General features: G+C 41.4%; 1 protein-coding gene across 1 annotated transcript in view; it reads right to left on the reverse strand.

Annotated features, from left to right (window-relative positions):
* Positions 1-402: 402 nt before the first annotated feature.
* Positions 403-24,074, reverse strand: part of XRN2 (5'-3' exoribonuclease 2) — a 363,942-nt gene continuing 340,270 nt past the window's right edge. The window contains exons 28-30 of the mRNA XM_030196221.1: positions 19,452-19,515; positions 4,835-4,979; positions 403-966 (exon numbers count right to left, since the gene is read on the reverse strand). Of these exons, the coding sequence (XP_030052081.1) occupies positions 904-966; positions 4,835-4,979; positions 19,452-19,515 (272 nt within the window). The 3' untranslated portion in view covers positions 403-903. The remainder of the gene's footprint in view (positions 967-4,834; positions 4,980-19,451; positions 19,516-24,074) is intronic.

The raw sequence follows: 24,074 nt of genomic DNA on the forward strand, positions 1-24,074 counted from the left end.
TTAGAAATTTTTAAGTGACTAAGAGGCGTATTTTCAAAGCACTTAGAGCCCCATTTACTAAGCCGTGCTAGAGGCGAGTTTGTGCTTTTAGCGCATGCTAACCATTAGTGCACACTGTTTAGGCCCCCACAATATTCCTAGGGGCACCTACACAGCACGCTAATTTTGTGCACGCGCTAAAAACATTAGAGCACCTTAGTAAACAGGGCCCTTAGACTTACAGTTATATAATAACCTATGGAACTTTGCAAATCTAAGTGCTTTGAAAATGAGCCCCTAGATCTCCAAAATATTTTAAACTGAAAGGATATAAGTCATTTATGGAGCCGAAAATCCTCTTGAAAAATATCTGCTCCTGTTCCCAATGGTGGAAAAGATAAAAAGAAAAAACTCTGATAGACATTTAAAATTCATAACACCTTTATAAAACACATTTAGCAAAATAAAAAATTACATGTGAGGGATACATTTAAAGAACTTCCACAAAGGATTTGCATAACCTGCCATAAACATTGTGTTACTACCACTGAGCTGTACACCATTTAGCCAACCCAAATTTCAATGCATTACTGACTGCTGACATGTGTTCTTAGTATATGAAGAAAAGATACAAGCTGTGTCATTCACAGTAATGTCCATTTGGTATTTAACTCTGGCTAATAAAGGAGAACAAACCCATGCCTCCTCTAGCAAAATAAAACTACACAAATGTATTCTAAGGTACATTTGTGATGTACACAATATTTTGAAGACATATTATGCAATCAGATCTTATCAATAACATACACCGATAAATCAAGATTTTAAAATTACTGCCCAATGTTTTATAAAGATGATTTCTTTTCATAAGTATCTTAAAAGTGTGGACTTTATGACAGAGTCCAGAAAAAGCTCCACCGAAGCTTAATTCCAGTTGTATCTTCCAGAAGAAGGTGGCAAAGGGTAATTCCTGCCAGAATTATATCCCTAGAAATACACAAAGGAAAAAGCTTATTTACTGGATTAACACAGCAAACAAATTAAATAGCATGGCTCCAGCCCCATACACAATTTGAACAATGCATCAGTTACACAAACAGATATTTATAGAAGGCTAAATGTGTTTTAATGGAGTTTGTGAATGTCTTGATGCTTTCCACACAGAATACAAGATACTGTACTTCATTTTTTTAAAAATTAAGTTATTTGAGCTGCTATCACAAGAGAAACTAAAATCTTTAATTTCAGCACTGGGAAAACAGGTTCTCTATCTCTGCACAAATTAATGTACATAAAAAATGAGGGGACGTCAAAAGGATTTAACTTCGGTTCAATATGTTTATAAGAATACAAAAAGTAATGTGTGTATGCATATACACATACATACAATTTATACATACATGCCTCTTAATGTATCTTTTTTCTGTATCATTATAGTTTTCAGATATTCTTTTCAAGAAGATACATTTTACAAACTCATGTGAAAGCATCATTCACTATTAAAATGTAAATGCAAATATGTAGTCATCCCTCCAATTAATAGAGAAGAACTTTTCAAATATCTACTATAATAAAACGCAGCCTCAACGTTCTGAGGACACTGACGTCACTGAAGTCACTCACACACCGGTTCGTGGTTTCATGGTGGTGAAACCACACAACATCTTCATTCCCCGCCCTCGCGTCACACGTGACGTCGAGGGCGCAACACGAAAACAAGGCTAATTAACGCACGGGGAGCAGTAGGGAAACACGCGGAGCGTGTTTCCCTACTCCTCCCCTTCCAAAAAATCCCAGCCGCCCAGGACGTCCACATCAACCCAGCCCCTTTCCCCACATAGCCCCGCCCCTTTGAAGTTACCGCCCCACCCATGGTACCACACTCACCCTCAGCAACGTCCCTCCCCCCCTGTCACCTCCCCCTCCCCTTCCCTTCCGCCTGTCTCCCTGGTGGTCTAGAGGTACCTGTTCGGTGGGGGCAGGAAAGAAAGGGCCCCCACTTTCCTGCCCGTAGCGGTGGTGGTAGCATCCTTGCTACATCGTGTGGGAGTCCGGCTCTCGGCGTTTCAAAATGGCCTCCGAGAGGTCAAGCTGCATCGCAAGACTTCAACTCTCGGCGGCCATTTTGAAACGCCGATAGCCGGACTCCCACACGATGTAGCAAGGATGCTACCACCACCGCTACGGGCAGGAAAGAGGGGGCTCTTTCTTTCCTGCCCCCACCGAACAGGTACCTCTAGACCACCAGGGAGACACGCGTAAGGGGAGGGGAAGGGAGTCCCCTGCCCGCTAGCGCCCGTTTCATCGCCGCCAGAAACGGGCCATTTTTACTAGTATTATATAAAATGCATCATCTTGCAAAATAACATCCAAAAACTAAAGAGAGATACAGAAACTGAGATACGTGGAGGGGCATAATCGAATGCCAAGTTTTCCTGGGGCGTCCTCGCGAAGGGGTGGGGAAACCCGTATTATCGAAACAAGATGGGCGGCCATCTTTCGTTTCGATAATACTGTCGGGGACACTCAAATCTCAACATTTACGGTCAACCTTAAAGATGGTCGTGCCCGGTTTTCAGCGAAAATGGAAAGCGAGGACACCCATCTCAGAAATGACCAAATCCAAGCTGTTTGGTTGTGGGAGGAGCCAGCATTCGTAGTGCACTGGTCCCCCTCACATGCCAGGACACCATCCGGGCACCCTAGGGGGCACTGCAGTGGACTTCAGAAATTGCTCCCAGGTGCATAGCTCTCTCACCTTGGGTGCTGAGCCCCCCAACCCCCCCCCCCCCCCAATACTCACTCCCCACAACTGTACAACACTACCATAGCCCTGAGTGGTGAAGGGGGGCACCTAGATATGGGTACAGTGGGTTTGTGGTGGGTTTTGAAGGGCTCACATTTACCACCACAAGTGTAACAGGTAGGGGGGGATGGGCCTGGGTCCGCCTGCCTGAAGTGTACGGCACCCACTAAAACTGCTCCAGGGACCTGCAGGAAGCTGGGTATGACATTTGAGGCTGGCAAAAAATATTTTTAAAGTTTTTTTTTTTTTTTTAGGGTGGGAGGGGGTTAGTGACCACTGGGGGAGTAAGGGGAGGTCATCCCCGATTCCCTCCGGTGGTCATCTGGTCGATTCGGGCACCTTTTTGAGGCTTGGTCGCAAGAAAAAAATGGACCAAGTAAAGTCGGCCAAGTGCTCATCAGGGACACCCTTCTTTTTTCCATTATCGGCCGAGGACACCCATGTGTTAAGCACGCCCCAGTCCCACCTTCGCTATGCTTCCGACACCCCCCCCCCCCCCCCCCCGTGAACTTTGGTCGTCCCCACGACGAAAAGAAGTTGAGGACGCCCAAAAATCAGCTTTCGATTATGCCGACTTGGGTGACCTTGGGAGAAGGATGCCCATCTTCCGATTTGTGTCGAAAGATGGGTGCCGTTCTCTTTCAAAAATAAGCCTGGTAATACAACAACCTTGTTAAAAAGCAATGCACACTATCAGGCTTATTTTCGAAAGAGATGGGCGCCCATCTTTTGACACAAATTGGAAGATGGGCGTCCTTCTCTCAGGGTCGCCCAAATCGGCACAATCGAAAGCTGATTTTGGGCGTCCCCAACTGCTTTCTGTAGCGGGGATGACCAAAGTTCCCGTGGTGTGTCGGAAGCGTAGCGAAGGCGGGACTGGGGTGTGCCTAAACATGGGTGTCCTCAACCGATAATGGAAAAAAGAAGGGCATCCTTGACAAGCACTTGGGCGACTTTACTTGGTCTATTTTTTGTTACGACCAAGCCTTACAAAGGTGCCCGAACTGACCAGATGACCACCGGAGGGAATTGGGGATGACCTCCCCTTACTCCCCCAGTGGTCACTAACGCCCTCCCACCCTCAAAAAAATATTTTTTAAAAATATTTTGTGCCAGCCTCAAATGTTATACCCAGCTCCATGACAGCAGTATGCAGGTCCCTGGAGTAGTTTTAGTGGGTGCAGTGTACTTCAGGCAGGCGGACCCAGGCCCATCCCCCCTACACCTGTTACACTTGTGGTGGTAAATGTGAGACCTTCAAAACCCACCAGAAACCCACTGTACCCACATCTAGGTGCCCCCCTTCACCCATAAAGTCTATGGTAGTGGTGTACACTTGTGGGGAGTGGGTTTTGGGGGGCTCAGCACCCAAGGTAAGGGAGCTATGCACCTGGCAGCAATTTCCTAGGGTGCCCGATTGGTGTCTTGGCATGTCAGGGGGACCAGTGCACTACGAATGCTGGCTCCTCCCACGACCAAATGGCTTGCATTTGGTCATTTGTGAGATGCGCTCCCTCGGTTTCCATTATCGCTGAAAATCGGGGACGACCATCTCTAAGGTCGACCTAAATTTTGCGATTTGGACGTCCCCAACCGTATTATCGAAACGAAAGATGGATGCCCATCTTGTCTCGATAATACGGGTTTCCCCGCCCCTTTGCCGGGACATCCTGCGAGGATGTCCCCAGGAAAACTTGGGCGCCCCTTTTGATTATGCCCCTCCACGTGTACCAGGACACAAAAACACACAATATAAACAATACAGGTATTAAAGTGCAGGTGCAACATTTTATCTATCTATAAGAATCTAAAAATGCAAAGCCTAGATAAAACGTTTTAGAATAAAAATTCCCTTCCCTGCGAATGATCCTAAAAAGTGAGATTGCATCAACTAAAAGCTCAATCATAGATTTTTAAAGTAATTTACATAAAGTTCCAAAACCAATGATGCAATGATTAATTCAATGCTGTGATGAAAACACAATGTAGTTTTTTTAAAATAAAAAAAACACCCTAGATTACAATGCTGAATCCTATCACCTTCATTACCTGTCTTCCTCTTTCTCCACGATCTTCACGTCTCTGGTAATAATTACTTGGCCCACCTGATCCCATATGTTGATTTTGTTGGAATGCTGAATTCTGTGAGTGCAGCGTACGGTTCCAAGATAAGACAGGCTCATTTCCATAACTCCTATGTGAAGAAAGACATTGTGAAATAATTCATCTTCTTCTCATGCGTTGTAGCTTGACAATTTACATTAACTTCCTGATAAAATTGTTTATGCATGGCAAAAGAAACAAAAGAAAATCTGCTTTAAAAAAATATTTTCCAATTGATGTAGTTCTGATTCTCCTCCAGAATCTCAGTATTTAATTTACTACCAATCAATACAGGTACTGGTGCCAAGACATGTTCTGGTGACTGAATGTATTGTTTTACTTGACCAGGTATATATACTGGGCTTGCACCTTACATGCAAGAGGTCTGAGTGCCTGCAATGACCTTTAACACAGATTTTAGAACACAAAAAACCCACAACCACTAACTTAGCTAAATCTAAATTATCATCAAAAGAGTAAACATGCGCAATACAAGAGAATGCGGCTTTATTTTCCGAAAGTCCAGATTCTTTCTGTGAGCCTATTCTTTCTAGTTAATTGCAGGTTGCAAATGAATTCTTACTGCTGAGTATTCTGAATCTAGGGTAGAGGCCTCGGCTGTTTTTTTCCCATCCATTATTCTGCTCAATATGTCAGAAGGTCTGATCGGGAAGAAACCTTTTCAAGTTCTATTGATGCAGTTTTCAATTGACCATGGTGACCTAGTAACATAAGTGCTAATTGGCAAGGACTGACTGACATTTGGTGTACAGTTTATATAAGAACACAGATTCAACATCAATTATAAACTAGTATAACATCCAAGATTATTAGTAAGAAATGTTTTAATTGCTCTCAAGTATCCATTCTGCAATTACAAACATATAGCAACAGGTGTAATAAGTGTATCATTGTTTCAGCAGAATTATTCATAAAATGTTATGACATGCAGATATATACTCTAAAGCTAAGAAGTGGCACAGTTGTGATGCTAGGATAAATCCTATAGATATAGGGCCCAATATTCAGCCGGCAGCGATCAGTGTTTTGCAGATGCCACCGGCAGGCATTATACTTGGAAATTCAATGCCAGGTCACATCTGGGCTCCAGCACTGAATTTCTGGGTATACGGATCTGGCCAAATTATAACTGGTTAAGTGTGATGTTCAGCACTTAACCACCTATAAAGAACTGTATAAAGATAGAACTGCCTTTTATGCAGTCAACTTTAACCAGTTAAGTATAGACTCCATCCCCCAAAAAGCCAGTTTCACCTTGGGTGCTAACCAGGCATTTTCAGGGGCACTGTAAATGCCTGGTTAGCCCTGGACAAGCAATTTAAATGACCGTGAGCCTCTGAATATTGAGCCCATAGTCTTCAAAAGGAGTCACTGCATTATATTTATTTATTTGTTGAATTTGTATCCCACATTTTCATACATTGAGGTGGTACTTCTATAACAGGATGCCTATTTGAGAAGTTCAAAAAAGATAACATAGGCACCTATGTGCCCAGGGAAGGATTAACCCTTTGGTAGGCCCTGGGATAAGTAGTACATTGACATACCCATTATAATATAAATACAATTAAAACCACCAACAAAGAGGGCCCTGTATAGTTTTAACTACACAAGAAAACTAGAAGAGAAGGCAGCAGCAGGTAAGACGAGTTACTTGCTAATTCCTCCTATTAACTGTATGGAGAATAGGGTGGGGAGAATGGACCTCTACAGATGGTGATGGCCCTGGGCCCCCCTTCCTCTCACCATATACACATATACTTTCTCTCTACTACTACTACTTATCATTTCTATAGCGCTACTAGACGTACGCAGCGCTGTACACTTGAACTGCTTGCAGCTGATTTAAGGCAAACATCTATTTTGGGACCATTAAATTAGCACACCTGAGGGGAGAACCTCCTAAATATTTGGACCCTAAGAATAAGCCTAGTTTGCCTGTGCTTTAATCCTGCCCTTAATGTGCCTTTATATATTAGATTCCCAAATCTAGCCCTAATATTGCACAAATGCTGATGCACAAATTTACACCTGTTCCAAAAATGTGTAAATGTGTACTCTACATACGTATACATTTTACATTTACAAAAAAAAAGAGAAAAAAAACAAAATACTTGAGTATCAACAACTCTGCCTCTGCTCAATTATGGCCTCCTGAACAGATAAGCGTAAACTACATAAAACTAGTTACATATTTTCCATGTGCATATTTTATATGCATGTATATATTATTGCAGAATTTTATAAATGACTTTTTGTGTGCGAAAAATGGCTCTCTTTACATGTGGAAAAAAACTTCTTAAGTTTATACCCAGAAAATCTAATGAACTGAACTATAAGACTTATGGAAAGCCAGTTTATGGTAATAATCAAAATGTATTCTTATGCTTCCCTACTTTATACGTTTTGGTTACTGGGTAACAGAATACATATTAGTAGTATACATGGGATCTTTTTAAAGATCTCATTCCGTTTCATTTTAGTGGTGCAAAAATGAAATAATGTATGCTAGTACACAAATGTGCACTAAAAGAAAAAAAATGAGCAAACATAATTTTCAGACATGGAAAAACATTTAATATTTTGAACCATTTCATTAACATATATAATAACGGATTTTACTTTATTTTAACAAATCTATACAAAATTAGCCTTAAAATGCAATAGCGGTCATTTAAAAAATAAAACTTGGCAAAGTACGTATTTTGATAGATGGTCCTACTATCCCTAATATATAACCCTCAGTTTTGAAAATGGTACTATATGTCTAGAAATGCTGCATTCAAGACTGGGAATTATGTTTCACCAAAAATACCAATGTTCAGGTCCAGGTTAAAAGTTATACTTGATTCATTAATAAGTGACACACCATTTCCAAAAGAAAAAAAAAATAAAAACCCTCACCTGTTCTTTGTTTCATACTTGTACCGATTTCTCTTCTATACAAACTAATTGTATCTTTTCCCCAATCATCCCCCTTCCACCAAGAACAAATGCTTGCCAAATATTTAAAATGCTACCTCTCTTCTCCAGTTATAAAGGAAGCTTGAAATTTGTTTCTACAAAATAGTTCTTTCAAAAGACTCCCTCCCCCAAATTTTGTTTCTTTCACCATATCATTTCCATACAACTGAAATCTATTGTTGACATTCCAGGTGTATCCTGGTTTCTAACGCAGGTTTGTCTGTTACATCAATGGTATTCTAGAGTGTCTACTTTTACCCTCCTCGTGCCCTCATCACATAAGAACAGACATACTGGATCAGACCAGTGGGCCATCTAGTCCAGCATCCTGTTTCCAACAGTGGCCAAGCCTGGTCAAAATACCTGTCAGAAACCCAAATAGTGGCAACATTCCATGCTACCAATCCCATGGCAACCAATAGCTTCCCCATTTGCCTCAACAGCAGACTATGGCCTTTTCCTCCAGGAACTTGTCCAAACCTTTTTTAAAACCACACGAACCGCTGTTACTACATCCTTTGGCAAAGAGTTCCAGAGCTTAACAATTTGATGAGTGAAAAAATATTTCCTCCTATTTGTTTTAAAAGTATTTCCATGTAACTTCCTTGAATGTCCCCTAGTCTTTGTACTTTTGGAATGAGTACAAAATTGATACATTTCTACTCGTTCTACACCACTCAGGATTTGGCAGACCTCAATCACATCTCCCCTCATCTGTCTCTTTTCCAAGCTGAAGACCCCTAATCTCTTAAGCCTTTCCTCATATGAGAAGAGTTCCATCCCCTATATAATTTTGGTCACTCTTATTTGAACCTTTTCTAATTCCGCTATATATTTTTTGAGATACGGCGACCAGAACTGAACACACTACTCAGGGTAAGGTCGCACCATGGAGTGATAGAGGCATTATAATGTTTTCATTCTTATTCACCATCCATAGTAACATAGTAGATGACAGCAGAAAAGACCTGCACGGTCCATCCAGTCTGTCCAACAAGACAAACCCATATGTGCTACTTTTTGTGTATATCCTACCTTGATTTTTACCTGTCCTCTTCAGGGCACAAACCGTATAAGTCTGCCCAGCACTATCCCTGCCTCCCAACCATCAGCCCCGGCACAGACCGTATAAGTCTGCCCAGCACTATCCCCGCCTCCCAACCACCAGCCCCACCTCCCACCACCGGCTCTGCCACCCAATCTCGGCTAAGCTCCTGAGGATCCATTCCTTCTGAACAGGATTCCTTTATATTTATCCCACGCATGTTTGAATTCCATTACTGTTTTCATTTCCACCACCTCCCGAGGGAGGGCATTCCAAGCATCCACCACTCTCTCCATGAAGAAATACTTCCTGACATTTTTCTTGAGTCTGCCCCCCTTCAATTTCATTTCATGTCCTCTAGTTCTACCGCCTTCCCCTCTCCAGAAAAGGTTCATTTGCGGATTAATACCTTTCAAATATTTGAACGTCTGTATCATATCACCCCTGTTTCTCCTTTCCTCCAGGGTATACATGTTCAGGTCAACAAGTCTCTCCTCATACGTCTTGTAACGCAAATCCCATACCATTCGCCATCTACTATGTTACTATGGATGGTGAATAAGAATGAAAACATTATGTTTTCTTTGCACCGCTTCCATTTTTTTAACATCCTTCGCAAGATACGGCCTCCAAAACTGAACACAATACTCCAGGTTGGGCCTCACCAACATCTTATACAGGGGTATTAAAACCTCTTTTCTTCTGCTGGTCACACCTCTCTCTATACAGCCTAGCAATCTTCTAGCTACGGCCACCGCTTTGTCACACTGTTTTGTCGCCTTCAGGTCCTCAGATACTATCACCGCAAGATCCCTCTCCCCGTCCGTACCTATCAGACTCTCCCCGCCTAACACATATGTCTCCCTTGGATTTCTACTCCCTAAATGCATCACTTTGCATTTCTTCGCATTGAATTTTAATTGCCAAATGTTAGACCATTCTTCTAGCTTCCGCAGATCTTTTTTCATGTTTTCCACTCCCTCCGGGGTGTCCACTCTGTTGCAAATCTTGGTGTCATCCTCAAAAAGGCAAACTTTCCCTTGTAACCCTTCGGCAATGTCACTCACAAATATATTGAATAGAATTGGCCCCAGCACCAATCCATGAGGCACTCCACAACTCACCTTTCCATCCTCCGAGCGAACTCCATTTACCACCACCCTCTGGCGTCTGCCCGTCAACCAGTTCCTAATCCAGTTCACCACTTCGAGTCCTATCTTTAGCCTGTCTAGTTTATTCAAGAGCCTCCTGTGGGGAACCGTGTCAAAAGCTTTGCAGAAATCTAAGTAGATTACGTCCATAGCACGTCCTTGATTTAATTCTCCAGTCACCCAGTCAAAGAATTCAATGAGATTAGTTTGGCACGATTTCCCTTTGGTGAAACCATGTTGTCTCGAATCTTGCAACTTATTTGCTTCTAGGAAATTCACTATCCTTTCCTTCAGCATCGCTTCCATTACTTTTCCAATAATCGAAGTGAGGCTTACCGGCCTGTAGTTTCCAGCTTCTTCCCTATCACCACTTTTGTGAAGAGGGACCACCTCCGCCGTTCTCCAATCCCACGGAACCTGTCCCATCTCCAAGGATTTATTAAACAAATCTTTAAGAGGACCCGCCAGAACCTCTCTGAGCTCCCTCAATATCCTGGGGTGGATCCCGTCCGGTCCCATGGCTTTGTCCACCTTTAGATTTTTAAGTTGTTCATACACACTCTCTTCCGTGAACGGTGCTATATCCACTCCGTTCTCACATGTGCTTTTTCCAGTCCATTGCGGTCCTGCTCCAGGATTTTCTTTTGTGAAAACAGAACAAAAGTATCTATTTAGTAAATTTGCTTTTTCTTCATCATTATCTACATAGCGGTTTGCAGCATCTTTCAGTCTCACAATTCCCTTTTTAGTCTTCCTCCTTTCACTAATATACCTGAAGAAATTTTTGTCACCCCTCCTTATATTTCTAGCCATTTGTTCTTCCGCATGCGCTTTCGCCAGACGTATCTCTCTCTTGGCTTCTTTCAGTTTCATCCAGTATTCCTCCTCATGTTTCTCTTCTTGAATTTTTCTGTATTTCAGGAACGCCAACTCTTTAGCCTTTATTTTCCCAGCCACTTGTTTGGAGAACCATATCGGTTTCCTTTTTCTCTTGCTTTTATTTACTCTCCTTACATAAAGGTTTGTGGTCCTATTTATAGCTTCTTTCAGCTTGGACCACTGTCCTTCCACTTCTCGTTCATCCTCCCATCCCATCAGCTCCTTCCTCAGGTATTCCCCCATTTTACTAAAGTCAGCATGCTTGAAATCTAGGACTTTGATTTTTGAGTGGCCACCCTCCACTTTAGCCATCATATCAAACCAAACCGTTTGATGGTCACTGCTGCCCAGGTGGGCACCCACTCGGACATTTGACACACTATCCCCATTTGTGAGCACCAGATCAATCCTAATAATAATTAGGATCCATCCCTTTCCTAATAATTCCTAGCATCCTGTTTGCTTTTTTGGATGCTGCCGCACACTGAGCAGAAGATTTCAGCAAATTATCTACGATGACACCTAGATCTTTTTCTTGGGTGCAGACCCCCCCAAAGTGGATCCTAGCATCAGGTAACTATGATTCAGATTATTCTTTCCAATGTGCATCACTTTGCATTTGTCCACATTAAACATCTGCCATTTGGATGCTCAGACTTTCAATTTCCCAAGGTCTTCCTGCAATTTTTCACAGTCCGCACGTGTTTTAACAAATTTGAATAGTTTTGTGTCATCTGCAAATTTAATCACCTCGCTCATCGTTCCAATTTCCATATCATTTATAAATATGTTAAATAGCACCGGTCCCAGTACTGATTCCTGTGGCACAAACTAATGACAAAGTGCACAAAGGAGTTTATAGATTTATAGGAGAAAGCAATGTAAATGCTTCTGCTATAGTTACAGTTTATTCAGACTTCTATACTACCCACACTGACAAGCAGAATAGGGTAGTGAACAATCCATAAATTAAAATACAAATTTGTTTAAAAGAAAACAAAAACAAATCACAGGATAGAAAAACACTCATACCAGAAAGATATCAATCGACAACCATAAGAAAAATGTCAATTCAAAAATGTTTCAAGGGAAAAACAACCAATAGAGCGAGAGAGGGACACTGTTTCCAAAAAGCTTATGAGTCAAAAGGCATGCTCAAATAGCCATGTTTTTATAGCTTACGTAAATTCTTTAATATAAGTAATACTACAAATGCAAAGTGGTAAATTATTCCAATCAGCAGGGGTAGTAAAATAGAAGGTACTATGTTTCATTGATTCAAGGTGCACCTGTTTTGGTCCGGAAAGGACCAATCAATAGTCATTAATTGAACGTAAAACTCTTGCCGAAGTATATAGAATTGTAAGATTGTCCAAATAATGTGGGACGCCCACCCTAAATGCCTTAAAAGTGAGTATTAATAATTTATAAGTGATTCTTTATTCTACAGGCAGCCAATGCTTTTCTTCAAACATAGGGGTAACATGGTCAGACGTTTTAGCATGATATAACAATTTTATTGCAATTTTTTGAATCAATTGCAATTTCTTTATCTATGAATGTGATATTAAAGTAATCAAGCTTGGTAGTATCAGGGCCGGCGTGAGGGGGCATAGACAAAAAGCCAGCTTTTGGGTCCCCTTGGCCCCTGCATGTCTAACACCAGCCCTTGGTAATATAGCTGTCAAAATCAAATTCATTTCACCTAGGCCACCTTTTAAGCCCCTAAGGATCAGAGCTGGATCTGACTGCACCTTCTTCTGAAAAGGTACTGCCCTCCCCCTTCTTCTTTCCCCTTTTGCAGTGCTGATATTCTATAGGGAAAGAGTTCTTCACAACATTTCTGCCACTTGAGCTAACTCCTGTTTACTTACACAACTGTGTTCAGATTAAATAGAGGAACATTAGTGATACAGTGCTTATAAGGAGGTTTTCTACTGAAGATTAGCTCGAGTTATCTGCAGCAGGGCCCATTTTATTCCTATGGGCCCTGCTGCAGATAACTCAAGCTAATCTTTAGAAAAAAAAACCAAAAGAACACTATGAGTGGAAGTACAGAATAACAGAATAGCAAGAAAGAAAGCTAAAAATATTAAAAAGAAGATATCCTTGTCTTGATAGATCAAATACTACAAGGTTTCCTACAAAGCAACACTTTATGAGAAGTAAATAATACCATTCTTGAAATAGAGCTAACTCTGCATTTTCTCTCTCTCTCTCTCTATATATATTTTTTAAGCACTATAAAAGATTGGAATGTACCAACCCTTCAATGTTTAGCTCAAGCAAAGTCAAGACTATTACCACATTAGAGGAAAACAGGTTTTCACCTTGACTATTTCTGCAAATTTTAAGTTCTGAAAATTCAAGGCAGACTGATATTTTAAAGCAGAAAGGCCATTTCTAGCAGTCCTGCAAACAAACTAAGAGAGTGCTGTATTCACAGTTTCCTCTGAGTGAATTAAAAAAAAAAAAAGCCTAATATTTTCAATACAGTATAATTTTTAAAGTTTTACAATATACTATGATATGCTCCATAGAAACTTAGCTTGAGAAATACCCACATTTATTGTGTGCCACAACAGCTGTAAAATTATCAAGCTGTAGTTCATAGAGAAAACAAATTATGTGATCTGCCATGCTAAAGACGTCAATGCACTAGCACTTCATAACTTTGCTTATGCAATGGACCTTTTATCATTCTAACCATCAATTAAAGGAGATCTAACTATGGTAAGTGAGAATATAGATACAAACCAGAACAGACCAATTTAGAATTTTTGACATTTTGTAATCTGAACTATGCAGCTTTTACACTTTTACAGATAAGATCTATGGCCCCATGCTATTTTCTGTAAAATCTGGTTAATACATTTTCAGTGTAAGGCACACAAAAATTAAATATAAATATAAGACCTCACAGTTTATATCCACAGCTGGAGCAAGCTCTGTCTTCCAGAGACATTTTTTCCCCTTTTACTAAGACCGTGTAATTGTTGGGGGCAGCAAACCTTTTGTATAGTTTTCTTCCTTTATAATTTGGACACATCTGTGGCACGGACGCCCGAAAAGGAAGAATGCCAGCCTCTCTTGGCATCAGCGGGAGTTTCGTCGGCGGTGCAGAGCCCTTTGCCGTTGTGGTCCTCTCAATCGGTTTCGGAGGAGTGAGGTGCGCCCCCGGAGGCTGCCTCCGTGAATTTGGTGCGAAAGTCGGCCATTTTACCTCCCGCGCCTTTGTCGCCATTGCCTGTTCCTCCTACAACGTTCAGTTGTTCTAATGCTGATTTTCAGGCAGGAGCGCTGGTACAAGCTGGGCCTTCTCAGGCAGGGGGTTTTCCTCCTGAGTTTGTGCTCCAGATGTACCAGGCTTTTTTAATGCACAAAGGGGATGCAGCAGCTACTGCAGGAGCTTCTGCTAAACCTGTTCCTCCACCTCTTAAAAGGTTTAGAGAAGATGTTTTATCTGCAGATGTTTGGGACAATCAGGAGATGCCCTATCTGGAAGAGGAGGAGGATCTGGAACAAAATGTTTGGAATGATCCCGATTTCTCTTCTGCAGACCCTGAGGAGGCTTCTTTTGCCCAGGGAGATGATCCTTCCGTGGCTAGAATTTTTCACAAAGATGATTTGCAGGAGCTCATTTCTATGGTCTCCTCTACTTTAAATTTTGAAGATCTTCTGCCAGTTTCTCAAACACGTAAGGTAGACTTCTTGATTAAGGGGTCTAGATCTGTAGCGAAAACTTTTCCAATGCATCAGGATATTTAGGACATTATTAAGGCGCAATGGGAGGCTCCAGATGCGGCCTATCGTCTGACTAGATCTATGTCTCGTCTCTGTCAGATTCCAGAGGCAGATAAAGCTGTCCTTAAGGTTCCGGTTGTGGATGCAGTGGTGTCAGCGGTTACTAAGCGGAATACAGTTCCTGTGGATGGCGGCACGGCTCTTCGGGATGTTCAGGATAGAAGATTAGATTCTCTGCTCAGGAATAGTTTTGATGTTTCTTCCTTGGCAGTGCAGTCGGCCATCTGTGGTTCCTTAGTGGCGAGAGCTTGCTTCAGGTGGGCAGAGAGAGTCCTGGATAGGAATTCTGATGATCTTCAAGCTATTGAAGTAGACGTGGCTAGGATTGAGACGGGGGCGGCTTTTCTGGCTGATGCCCTATATGATTTGCTGCGAGCATCTTCTAAGTCTTTGGCTTTGGGGGTCGCTGCTCGCAGATCTCTGTGGTTGAAAGGTTGGTTAGCGGATGCGGCCTCCAAATCAAAGTTGAGCAAGTTTCCTTTTAAAGGTTCTTTCTTGTTTGGAGAAGAACTGGATAAGTTGGTTAATTCCTTAGGGGATGCTAAAGTTCCTCGCCTTCCACAAGATAGGCCTCGTCTGTCCAGTCGGGGTTCTTTGGTTCGTAGGGGGTCGGTTAGAGGCTTCCGTAGGTTTCAGGCTGGTCGTGGTTTTCAGCCCCAGAAGTCTCGGTTTGGCAATAGGACTCAGTCCTTTCGGGGTTCTCGCAGAGGAGCGGGTTTCTCCAATCCAGGTTTTAGATCCCAGATCCGTCCTTCCCAATGAAGGTGCGAGGGCCTCTCCTCTGGTCCCTGTCGGAGCTCGTCTTTCTCAGTTCTATCAGAGGTGGGCCCACTTCACTTCAGATCAGTGGGTCTTGGAGGTTATTCGAGACGGTTATGCCTTAGAATTCGCAAGGCCTATTTCAGACGCCTTTCTAAAGTCTCCCTGTCGTTCTCCTCTCAAGGCAAGGGCGGTTCGGGACACTTTACAGAGGCTCTTAGATCTTCAGGCTATCTGTCCAGTCCCTCCTTCCGAGTACAGGCAAGGCCGGTATTCCATTTATTTTGTGGTTCCCAAGAAGGACTCCTTTCGTCCCATTTTAGATCTCAAGGCTGTCAATCGAGCTAGGGAGGGAGGAGATGGGGGGAATATCAAATTGTTGTGACAGCACTGAGTTGTGGCATAAGTTTTTGTATGTAAAGTTTATTTGCATTTGTTGTCAATAAAAATCATTGAAACATAATTTGGACACAGGTTTGAATTACTTACTTTCCTTAATATATAGTTTTTCTGCAGTTACAATTTGAGGAACTCCTTCACCCCATTAACCTTTTTCAGTGCTACTGCATTATTTAACGGTAGTAGTAGCAGTACTACTGCATTAAAAAAACAGCCTCAAGGTGGTTCATCTCACTATAGGGGGCCATGCCCCAGGGGCCATGCCCCAGGAGCCCTCCACTCTTTGCCCTTCAGTGCATTATACATGGTTGTATTTGCCCAATGATTTTTGTGATGTTCACTGACAAATGTTACAGGTGAGGACAAATGTGACAGTTATGTTAGTCTAACTCTCTACAAAATTTGCATAAGCTCATTAATATGAACAAATGAAAAAATGTGATGCTTTTAGAGAGTAATTCCGTATCAGATTGCCTACTACAGGCACTGGTTATGGTGCTTATTTTAAGCCTATTCTATAAAGAAAAGTAAGCACTTATACTAGCACAAGTGGGAAAGAATGCTTGTGCATCTTGTTGCAACCAGCCCTATAGCTGGTATAAATGCCCAAAGCAACATGCACGCATGAACACACATAAATGATATTATTTTGTGTAATTTATATGCATACATATGTGCTCCACCCAAACTCCACTCATGCAAACTCCCACTGGCAAAGTACGCACCATCAAAGCATGGCACATACTTTTTCCCTAGTTTGTATTCTATGAGATGTATTGCCATTTACACACATTCTTGCTGCCTAAAACCAGGTAGCTTCTTACAGAATTATCACCTTAATGTTTCCATCTGCAGGAAAACAAAAATGTAGGCACAGTATAGTAACACAGCACATGTGAATGGTTAGTGACTTGCCTAGCCAATCTGCCTGGTGCAGTTGCCCATATTGCTCTAGCCAATGAAATCTTCTAGTCGTCAAGAGACTGTCTTTTTTTGTGTTCCACTGTTCTATTTACACAATCATATACATTTCCATACTTTTTTTTTTTTACTCAACTTTTACCAACACCTTTTCTAACCAGTGACCTCTGTATCTTTTTCAAGAATGCTTTTAGTTTCCATCACCTTTGTGAGTAGACTATTCTGGGTATTTACTGCATGTCAGTAGAAATGTATTCCCTCATACTTCCTCTGAGCTGCCCTAATTACATTTTATGATTCCTTGTCTTTGAATCTCTTTTCTTCTTTGGAAAATGAATGTTTTTGTGCTTTATTGAAGCCTGATAAACCATCTGAATGGCAGTATCACGCCTCCCTTTTCTTTCTTTCCTCTGCTAAATATATTTTGTATTTTTTAAGTAGACCCTATACCACTTTGATAGTCCTTCAGTTTGTTTGTTTCACAGTATGTGATTGATATTTTGAAAACACAATTCTGAATTCAATTAAATTAGTGCTGTTGATTAATCACAGTTAACTATCACAATTAGGTCAACAATTTTTTAATAGTGATTAATATTAACAACAGCAATTAATAGCACTATCACCATCATGGCCACCATTTTGACCCCAGAGCAACACACGCAGAAAAGACTGGGGATCTCTGCTGCCTATCCTACTCTAGACTACTAGGGCATCTTTTAGGTAGGCTTGCAGGTGGGGGAGCGCCTCGAGTGGGGTGCATACGTGCTTGACGAGGGGTCTTTAGGAAGGAGTTCTTTCAGGGGGATGGATGCTCTGGGTGGGGGGGGGGGAGAGGCTTTCGGAGGAGGTTGAATGCTCTTAGGTGTGGGGCGGGGCTTCAGGACTACAATTAAGTATGTCATTAATTGCAATTAATCTCCCCCTATGTTCCCACCCGTAACCTCCGCTCACAGGACAAATCCTTCCTCTCCGTACCCTTTTCCACCACTGCCAACTCCAGGCTCCGCTCATTCTGCCTTGCCTCACCCTATGCCTGGAACAATCTTCCTCAACCCCTACGCCAAGCCCCCTCCCTACCCATCTTTAAATCTCTGCTTAAAACTCACCTCTTCAATGCTGCTTTCGGCACCTAACCTTTCGAGAAATATAGTAAGCCCTATCAGATCGACTCTACACTTGTCTTTTAGATTGTACACCTGTCTTTTAGATTGTAAGCTCCTTGAGCAGGGACTGTCCTTCCATGTTAAATTGTACAGCGCTGCGTAACCCTAGTAGCGCTTTAGAAATGTTAAGTAGTAATTAAAAATGTTGATCAAACAACAACTATAGTTTAAATTAATTTTATGGAGTCAGCATTTCAGGAAATCAGGGGACAAAATTCAAATAGAAGTTATGGTACTGCTAGGGCACCACAAAAGAGCTGAAGATTAAGAAAAGGTCAGTAACTGAAACAAAGACATTGTAAATTGGTAACCCAGCAAATGAAGGAAAGTGGATGTAAGAAGCGATTGTAGGCTGGGGAAGAGCTGTGGTGGTGGAGGAAAAGGAAATCTGCTCTGTATGGACTTGAAGAGAGGACTAGACTTCATTCAGAACAAAATGATACCTAAAGCTCCATGTCAGGCCTAGTTAATCCAAGCCTATTAGATTAAAAAAAAAAACCAAAACACCCCACTCAAACAAAATAGTCAATGTTATACATTTTAAGATTAATTACTACTATTGTGCAACAAATACGCAGGAAAACTAGAGAGAGGTTGTTCACAGAAAAGTAAAGAGAAAAATATTTTTTCAGACCTGTATTCTTTCATTTGTTCTTCACATTTTTTAAAACAGTTATCCATATCTTTTCATTCCCAGGTATTCTGTAGTTCATCTAACTGAACAACTCACATTTTATCAATGAAATAACATGCAAAACATCCCTTATTATCAAACCATGTCACATTCTTTCTATTCCATGCTACTTATTGGACTACAGATTCTATAATCCTCTTCTGAGTCCCTTCTGTATTTAATTCAGTTCAGTCTTAAGTAGTTAAAGAAACTGTTTTCAGTGGCAACTAATAACTACTGACCTACACTGACACTGCCCTACAATAGGCTTGTCAGCCCTGAAAAAGTTATACCAAAGAAGCTGATTAGGACTTCAAGAGGTTTGTAGCAAGAATCAATGGCTGGTCTGTACTAATGCTGTCACTGCAGCACAGAAATGATAAAAGTGGAACACCATTAGTTATGCCTCATTAAGCTCCACAACCCTCCTAAAAAGAAATTTGTTTAGCCTGTCCAAAATCTAATGCAGATTTAAGCTCTCTGTGTTGAATTTCATAGCATCTCAAAAGCTTCATTAAAATAAAGGCCAATGAAACAGGAAAGAAGTTCCTAAAGTATCAACAAAGAGAAAAAAATGTTAATCTGAAGGAAACTGCAGTATGATGTTAAATCCTTGGAAAGAATTATATAACTCCCTCCCCCCCCCCCCCCCCCCCCCAACATTATAGCTTTATGTATACTCAAGCAGAAAACTAAAGATGTTTCTAATAAAACAACCCATCATATGACCTAGAGATTTAAAAAATAAATGCAGAGGCAAGGTGGCCTTATAAAACTGTACCTGTCATATCTCTGTTGCTGAGGTCTGTGCACAGGTCCCTGAAACAAATTTTGTGGTCGAAGACCTGTAAAATAAAAAAATAAAAATATCTTTATTATTAGTAATGTCAAACTAAGGACATAAGGAGAATATTTTACATGATATTCAAAAGATTAAAAAATTAACTGAGTATGTCACAGAGTGTTTAGGTCTTGTACAGAAAACATAATATCTCCAGTAAAAACACAATACATTAAAAAAATAAAACAAATGTATGTTAATGGCATACATGCTATGATTTAAGTTGTAGGACATTTTAACCAACCAAAGGGCACTTTTACTAAAGTGCTTTAAGATTTGCAGTTACTATGGCTTTAAAATAATGTCCAGCAGCTGCAAATCTAATGCAACAACTAGTAGGGGTGTTTCTGGTATTTTTGTATTGAAGTTGTGCATTAATGTTTCCATTAGCGCATGGTACCTGCTGACAGTCAACATGTGAGCAGTTAGCCCTCCTATTTAGGAGTCAGTAAGTGCTGCTGTGTGAAAAGCACATTAGCTTATATGGTGTATAGCCTCGCCCAGCGCATCCCGGGATACTCTGGGCAGGGCTGGGCGCCGCCATTTTGCGACGTTGCAGGAAGAGGAGGGAGGCAGGCTACCCTCCCTCCTCCAACCCACAAGGTAGAGGGGACTGGACCACCAGGGACCCTTTAATGGGGGACTAGGGGGGGCTGGAGAGCCACTGGATCTCCAGCCCTCCCTGAACCTGGGGAGGGGGATCATCGGGGGGGGGGGGGGGGGAGTTGGTTGGTCGCCCACTAGACCACCAGGGACTGTTTGTTGAGGGGAGTTGGGGGGGGGGGGGCTAGAGACCCACCGGATCTCCAGCCCTCCCTGAACCTGGGGAGTGGGGATCGTCGGGGGGGGGGGGGGGGACTGAAGGACCGCCGGACCTCCAGCCTCCTGTCGCTGGCAGGTTTGCTGTTGGGGGGAATGGGGGCCTGCCAGCATGCAAATGCATGCTGGACAGGGCTCTCCATTCCTCCCCAATGATCTGCAAACCCTAATGCCAGCTTGGAGCTGGTGTACAGTTTGCCACGGCCAGCGACCCAATCTTTGGCACGCTGGCCGCTGATAATTGGGGATGAATATGTTTAGCCCTGTTTAGCAAGCGTAAGGAGAATATTTTACATGATATTCAAAAGATTAAAAAATTAACTGAGTATGTCATAGAGTGTTTAGGTCTTGTACAGAAAACACAATATCTCCAGTAAAAACACAATACATTAAAAAAAATAATAAAACAAATGTATGTTAATGGCATACATGCTATCGAGCGCATTGTTTCACGCACTCGAGGGCTCTGATCATGGGGCGGTAGCAAACGCCGGTGCTAGTATGGCGCTAACAGCCTCTAGCGCCGGCATTTGCTTCTGATCATCTCCCTGTGAGTGGAGCATACTACCTGGATAACACCTCCCTTACCATGCCCCATGATAAAGGATTTCTGATAAATTAACATATGGTTTTACCATGCGGTAACAGGCAAACTAATGCAAAACCTTAACGTGGTTGTGTGGTTGCCTGTTTCCAAATGCTAACAGCTCATTAAGTGCTTACTGCACTTTAGCAAAAGGGCCTCTAAGCTCCAAAACAAGCAAAAGTGACTGTATCAAAACTTTATGCATGAAGGCTTTCTCAAAGCCAGATTTCCCATAGCAAAATGAGCAGTTAAACGCTTCTCTTGGCTCTTTCAGATTCACAAAGTGACAAGTGGAACCCATATCATGCCACATTAATATGAAAACAAGATATAGTACACCTTAATTTTATCTATAAAGCTGCTTTTAGACTAATTTTATGAACTTACAGAACACAAATATTATGAGCATTACAAGAAAACCAAAATTTTCCAGTCGCATATACTTGCAGAAAAATTAAAGGTGTAGCTAAATAAACTTCAATTTGCCTTATCTGAAAGCCAAACAAGTGTAGCCACCTGAAAAGGATAGAGGCTAGAAAAGCACTGGTCTGACAAAATCTAAGCAGAATATACTGTTAGATTTCTACCTACTCAGCAAAAATATAGGAGATAATGAAAATACAGGAGATAATTTTCAATAACCCATGCTGTTTGCATGTATGCAGACAGTTTTAGCCTTCATACATTGTGGACAACTGGAAACCACCATGTTTTTTTTTTTTTTTTAAATTAGCAGCTATAAAATGTATGTGCTAAAAGCACCCACATAATTTGCATCTATTATTTATGTTGGCAGCCAAATGTGGAAAAAACAGTAGGCATACATTTGAAAATCAAAAGTGCATGCACTAATTTAATCCCACTCCATGACTTAAACATTCATATGGGAATACCTCATTTTAACCCAGTTTAAAGTGTTATTGAAGCCCATGAGTATTTTTAGCCACAGAGAGGGTGACAATTTTCAGCCAGGCAAATGGCTTTGCAAATTGTCCTGCCTTGTGAAGAACATATAGTGATGATGAAGAAGACTGTTAAAACCCATACCAAAAGAATAAAATACCCAATAATCTAGCAGTAAAGGCTGCTCAAAAAGGACCACCCAATTTCCTAATGTCTTTTTTTTAGTTAAATTCAGACATAGGCATAAAAATCCACAGCTAAGAACACTGCTACAAAATGACATGCAATTAGATGGCTATTGTTTTTCTTCTCAAGTGAACTAACCAGTAAACCAGCATGAAAGAAACCATCTAATCAATAGCTCCCATTAACCTCACAGTACTTAAACTGTGTATCAATTGAAATCCTTTGTTTCTATGACACCTTTGATGATCTCCAATGGTGTTAAGTGTGACCTAATTAAAATAGTTGCCTGCAGAAATGGTCTCAATAAGAATATTGTGATGGAACTTCAACCTGTTACATCAGCAGTATTAAAATGTATATGGATAAGTGATTTAAAAGCATGAGAGATGTTCATGCTTTTAAATCACTTTTCCATATACACTTTAATACTTTGAATTTCATGTCGTTACAGTGACTAAAATAATGGTCACAGCACAGTGGTTCTCAACCTTTTCTTCAGTCGGTACACACCTGACAAATGATGCTTGCATATGTGACACACCAAATACACAACCTGCTCAGACATTTGGTTTGACACAGTATAGCAGTTTTTATGAGTTAAATGTAAACATGCTCTGCATCCAAAAACCCCTACCCTCCCATCTCATGTCATCTGATTAATAGCAAACCTCTCCACTATCAGGCATATTATTAAATACAAAATCTGGAAAAAAAAATCCTAACTCAACGTACATGTAGCAAATCTATCATACAACAGTAGCATTAATTCCTATGATGCAAACAACTTGAACCCTACCTATTAATAGGCAGCACTACAAATATTATATATGCCCAGAACACAATTACACCTACTACTGGTAATACAGAACATGCACACAGAATACTATTCCTTGGTCACAGGCAAAACACAGGGAGACCCTCAAATAGAGAAAAAGGGATCACAAATTATAAATACAATAATGACAAAAACTGAAATGGGAATCTCAATAAGTCAAACTAGCTGTGAACCACCACATGGGAGAAATAAAGGCAAATGCATTTCCTTTTTAAAGACACCCATGAAGCACATTTCCCAAAGCTAACATATTCCACTTAAATTCAAAATAAACCACTTTTTTCTACCATTGCTGTGTATTCATTTTATTTCATCACGCATGTTGGTCCCAGTTTCTCTGGTGTAAATGTAGGCACCTAAATGCAGCGAACGGGCATGTAACAAACTATTTCTGTAAGTCACGTGCTTAAGTGGCAGCCCTGTGTATGCCCCCTCCATAGTCCACCCTCGTGAACACCCCCTTCCATATACTTGCTAGGTCACTTACACTCACCCTTAGAGAATAGCACTTAGGTGTTTTACTGTCACTTACATATGTAAGTTCTGTGTTTCCTGTACATTTACACACACAAATAGCAAGCAGCTATAAGCACCATGTTATAGAATTGCCCTTACAATGCCCATGAAGCTTTGAAGGTTTGGATAAGTTCCTGGAAGAAAAGTCCATAGTCTGCTACTGAGACAGACATAGGGGAAGCCACTGCTTGCCCTGGGATTGATAGCCTCCTGCCTCATTATCCTCTTCCCCAACATCCATCCACCTGTCTCCTTCTCCAGCATCCATCCTGCCCCTCCCTCTTTCTTTACACCTGTCCCCACCTATTTTTCTAGCATATTTTACTGTCCAGCATCTGCCCCCCCTCCAAGAGCTTTTGCTCCCTGCCTTACCCCTTTCTCTTCTCCAGTGTCAGCTTGTCCCTGTTTCTCTCCTCCACCAGCATCTGCTGTCCCCTGCCTCACTTTTTTCCCTCCAGCAGCATCAGATGTCCCATTCCTCTTTTCTTCTTTCTCTCCAATATATGCTTTCATCTACAGCTTCTGCTGACAGCAGTGGAAAGGGGTCTCTGTTGCCATTTTGCTTTTTGTAATGACTGCCAAGATATTATAATGCCAAAACTGACGTCTGAAACCCAACTGCGAAGCATCAAGTAGATCATAATGATCTAAATGATTATGCAATTGTATAGCAACTGCAGCTTCAAATACTTTAGCCAGAACTCAATCTGTATTTTTC

This window comes from Microcaecilia unicolor, chromosome 3 (genome assembly GCF_901765095.1).
Source record: "Microcaecilia unicolor chromosome 3, aMicUni1.1, whole genome shotgun sequence".
NCBI classification, from domain to species: domain Eukaryota; kingdom Metazoa; phylum Chordata; class Amphibia; order Gymnophiona; family Siphonopidae; genus Microcaecilia; species Microcaecilia unicolor.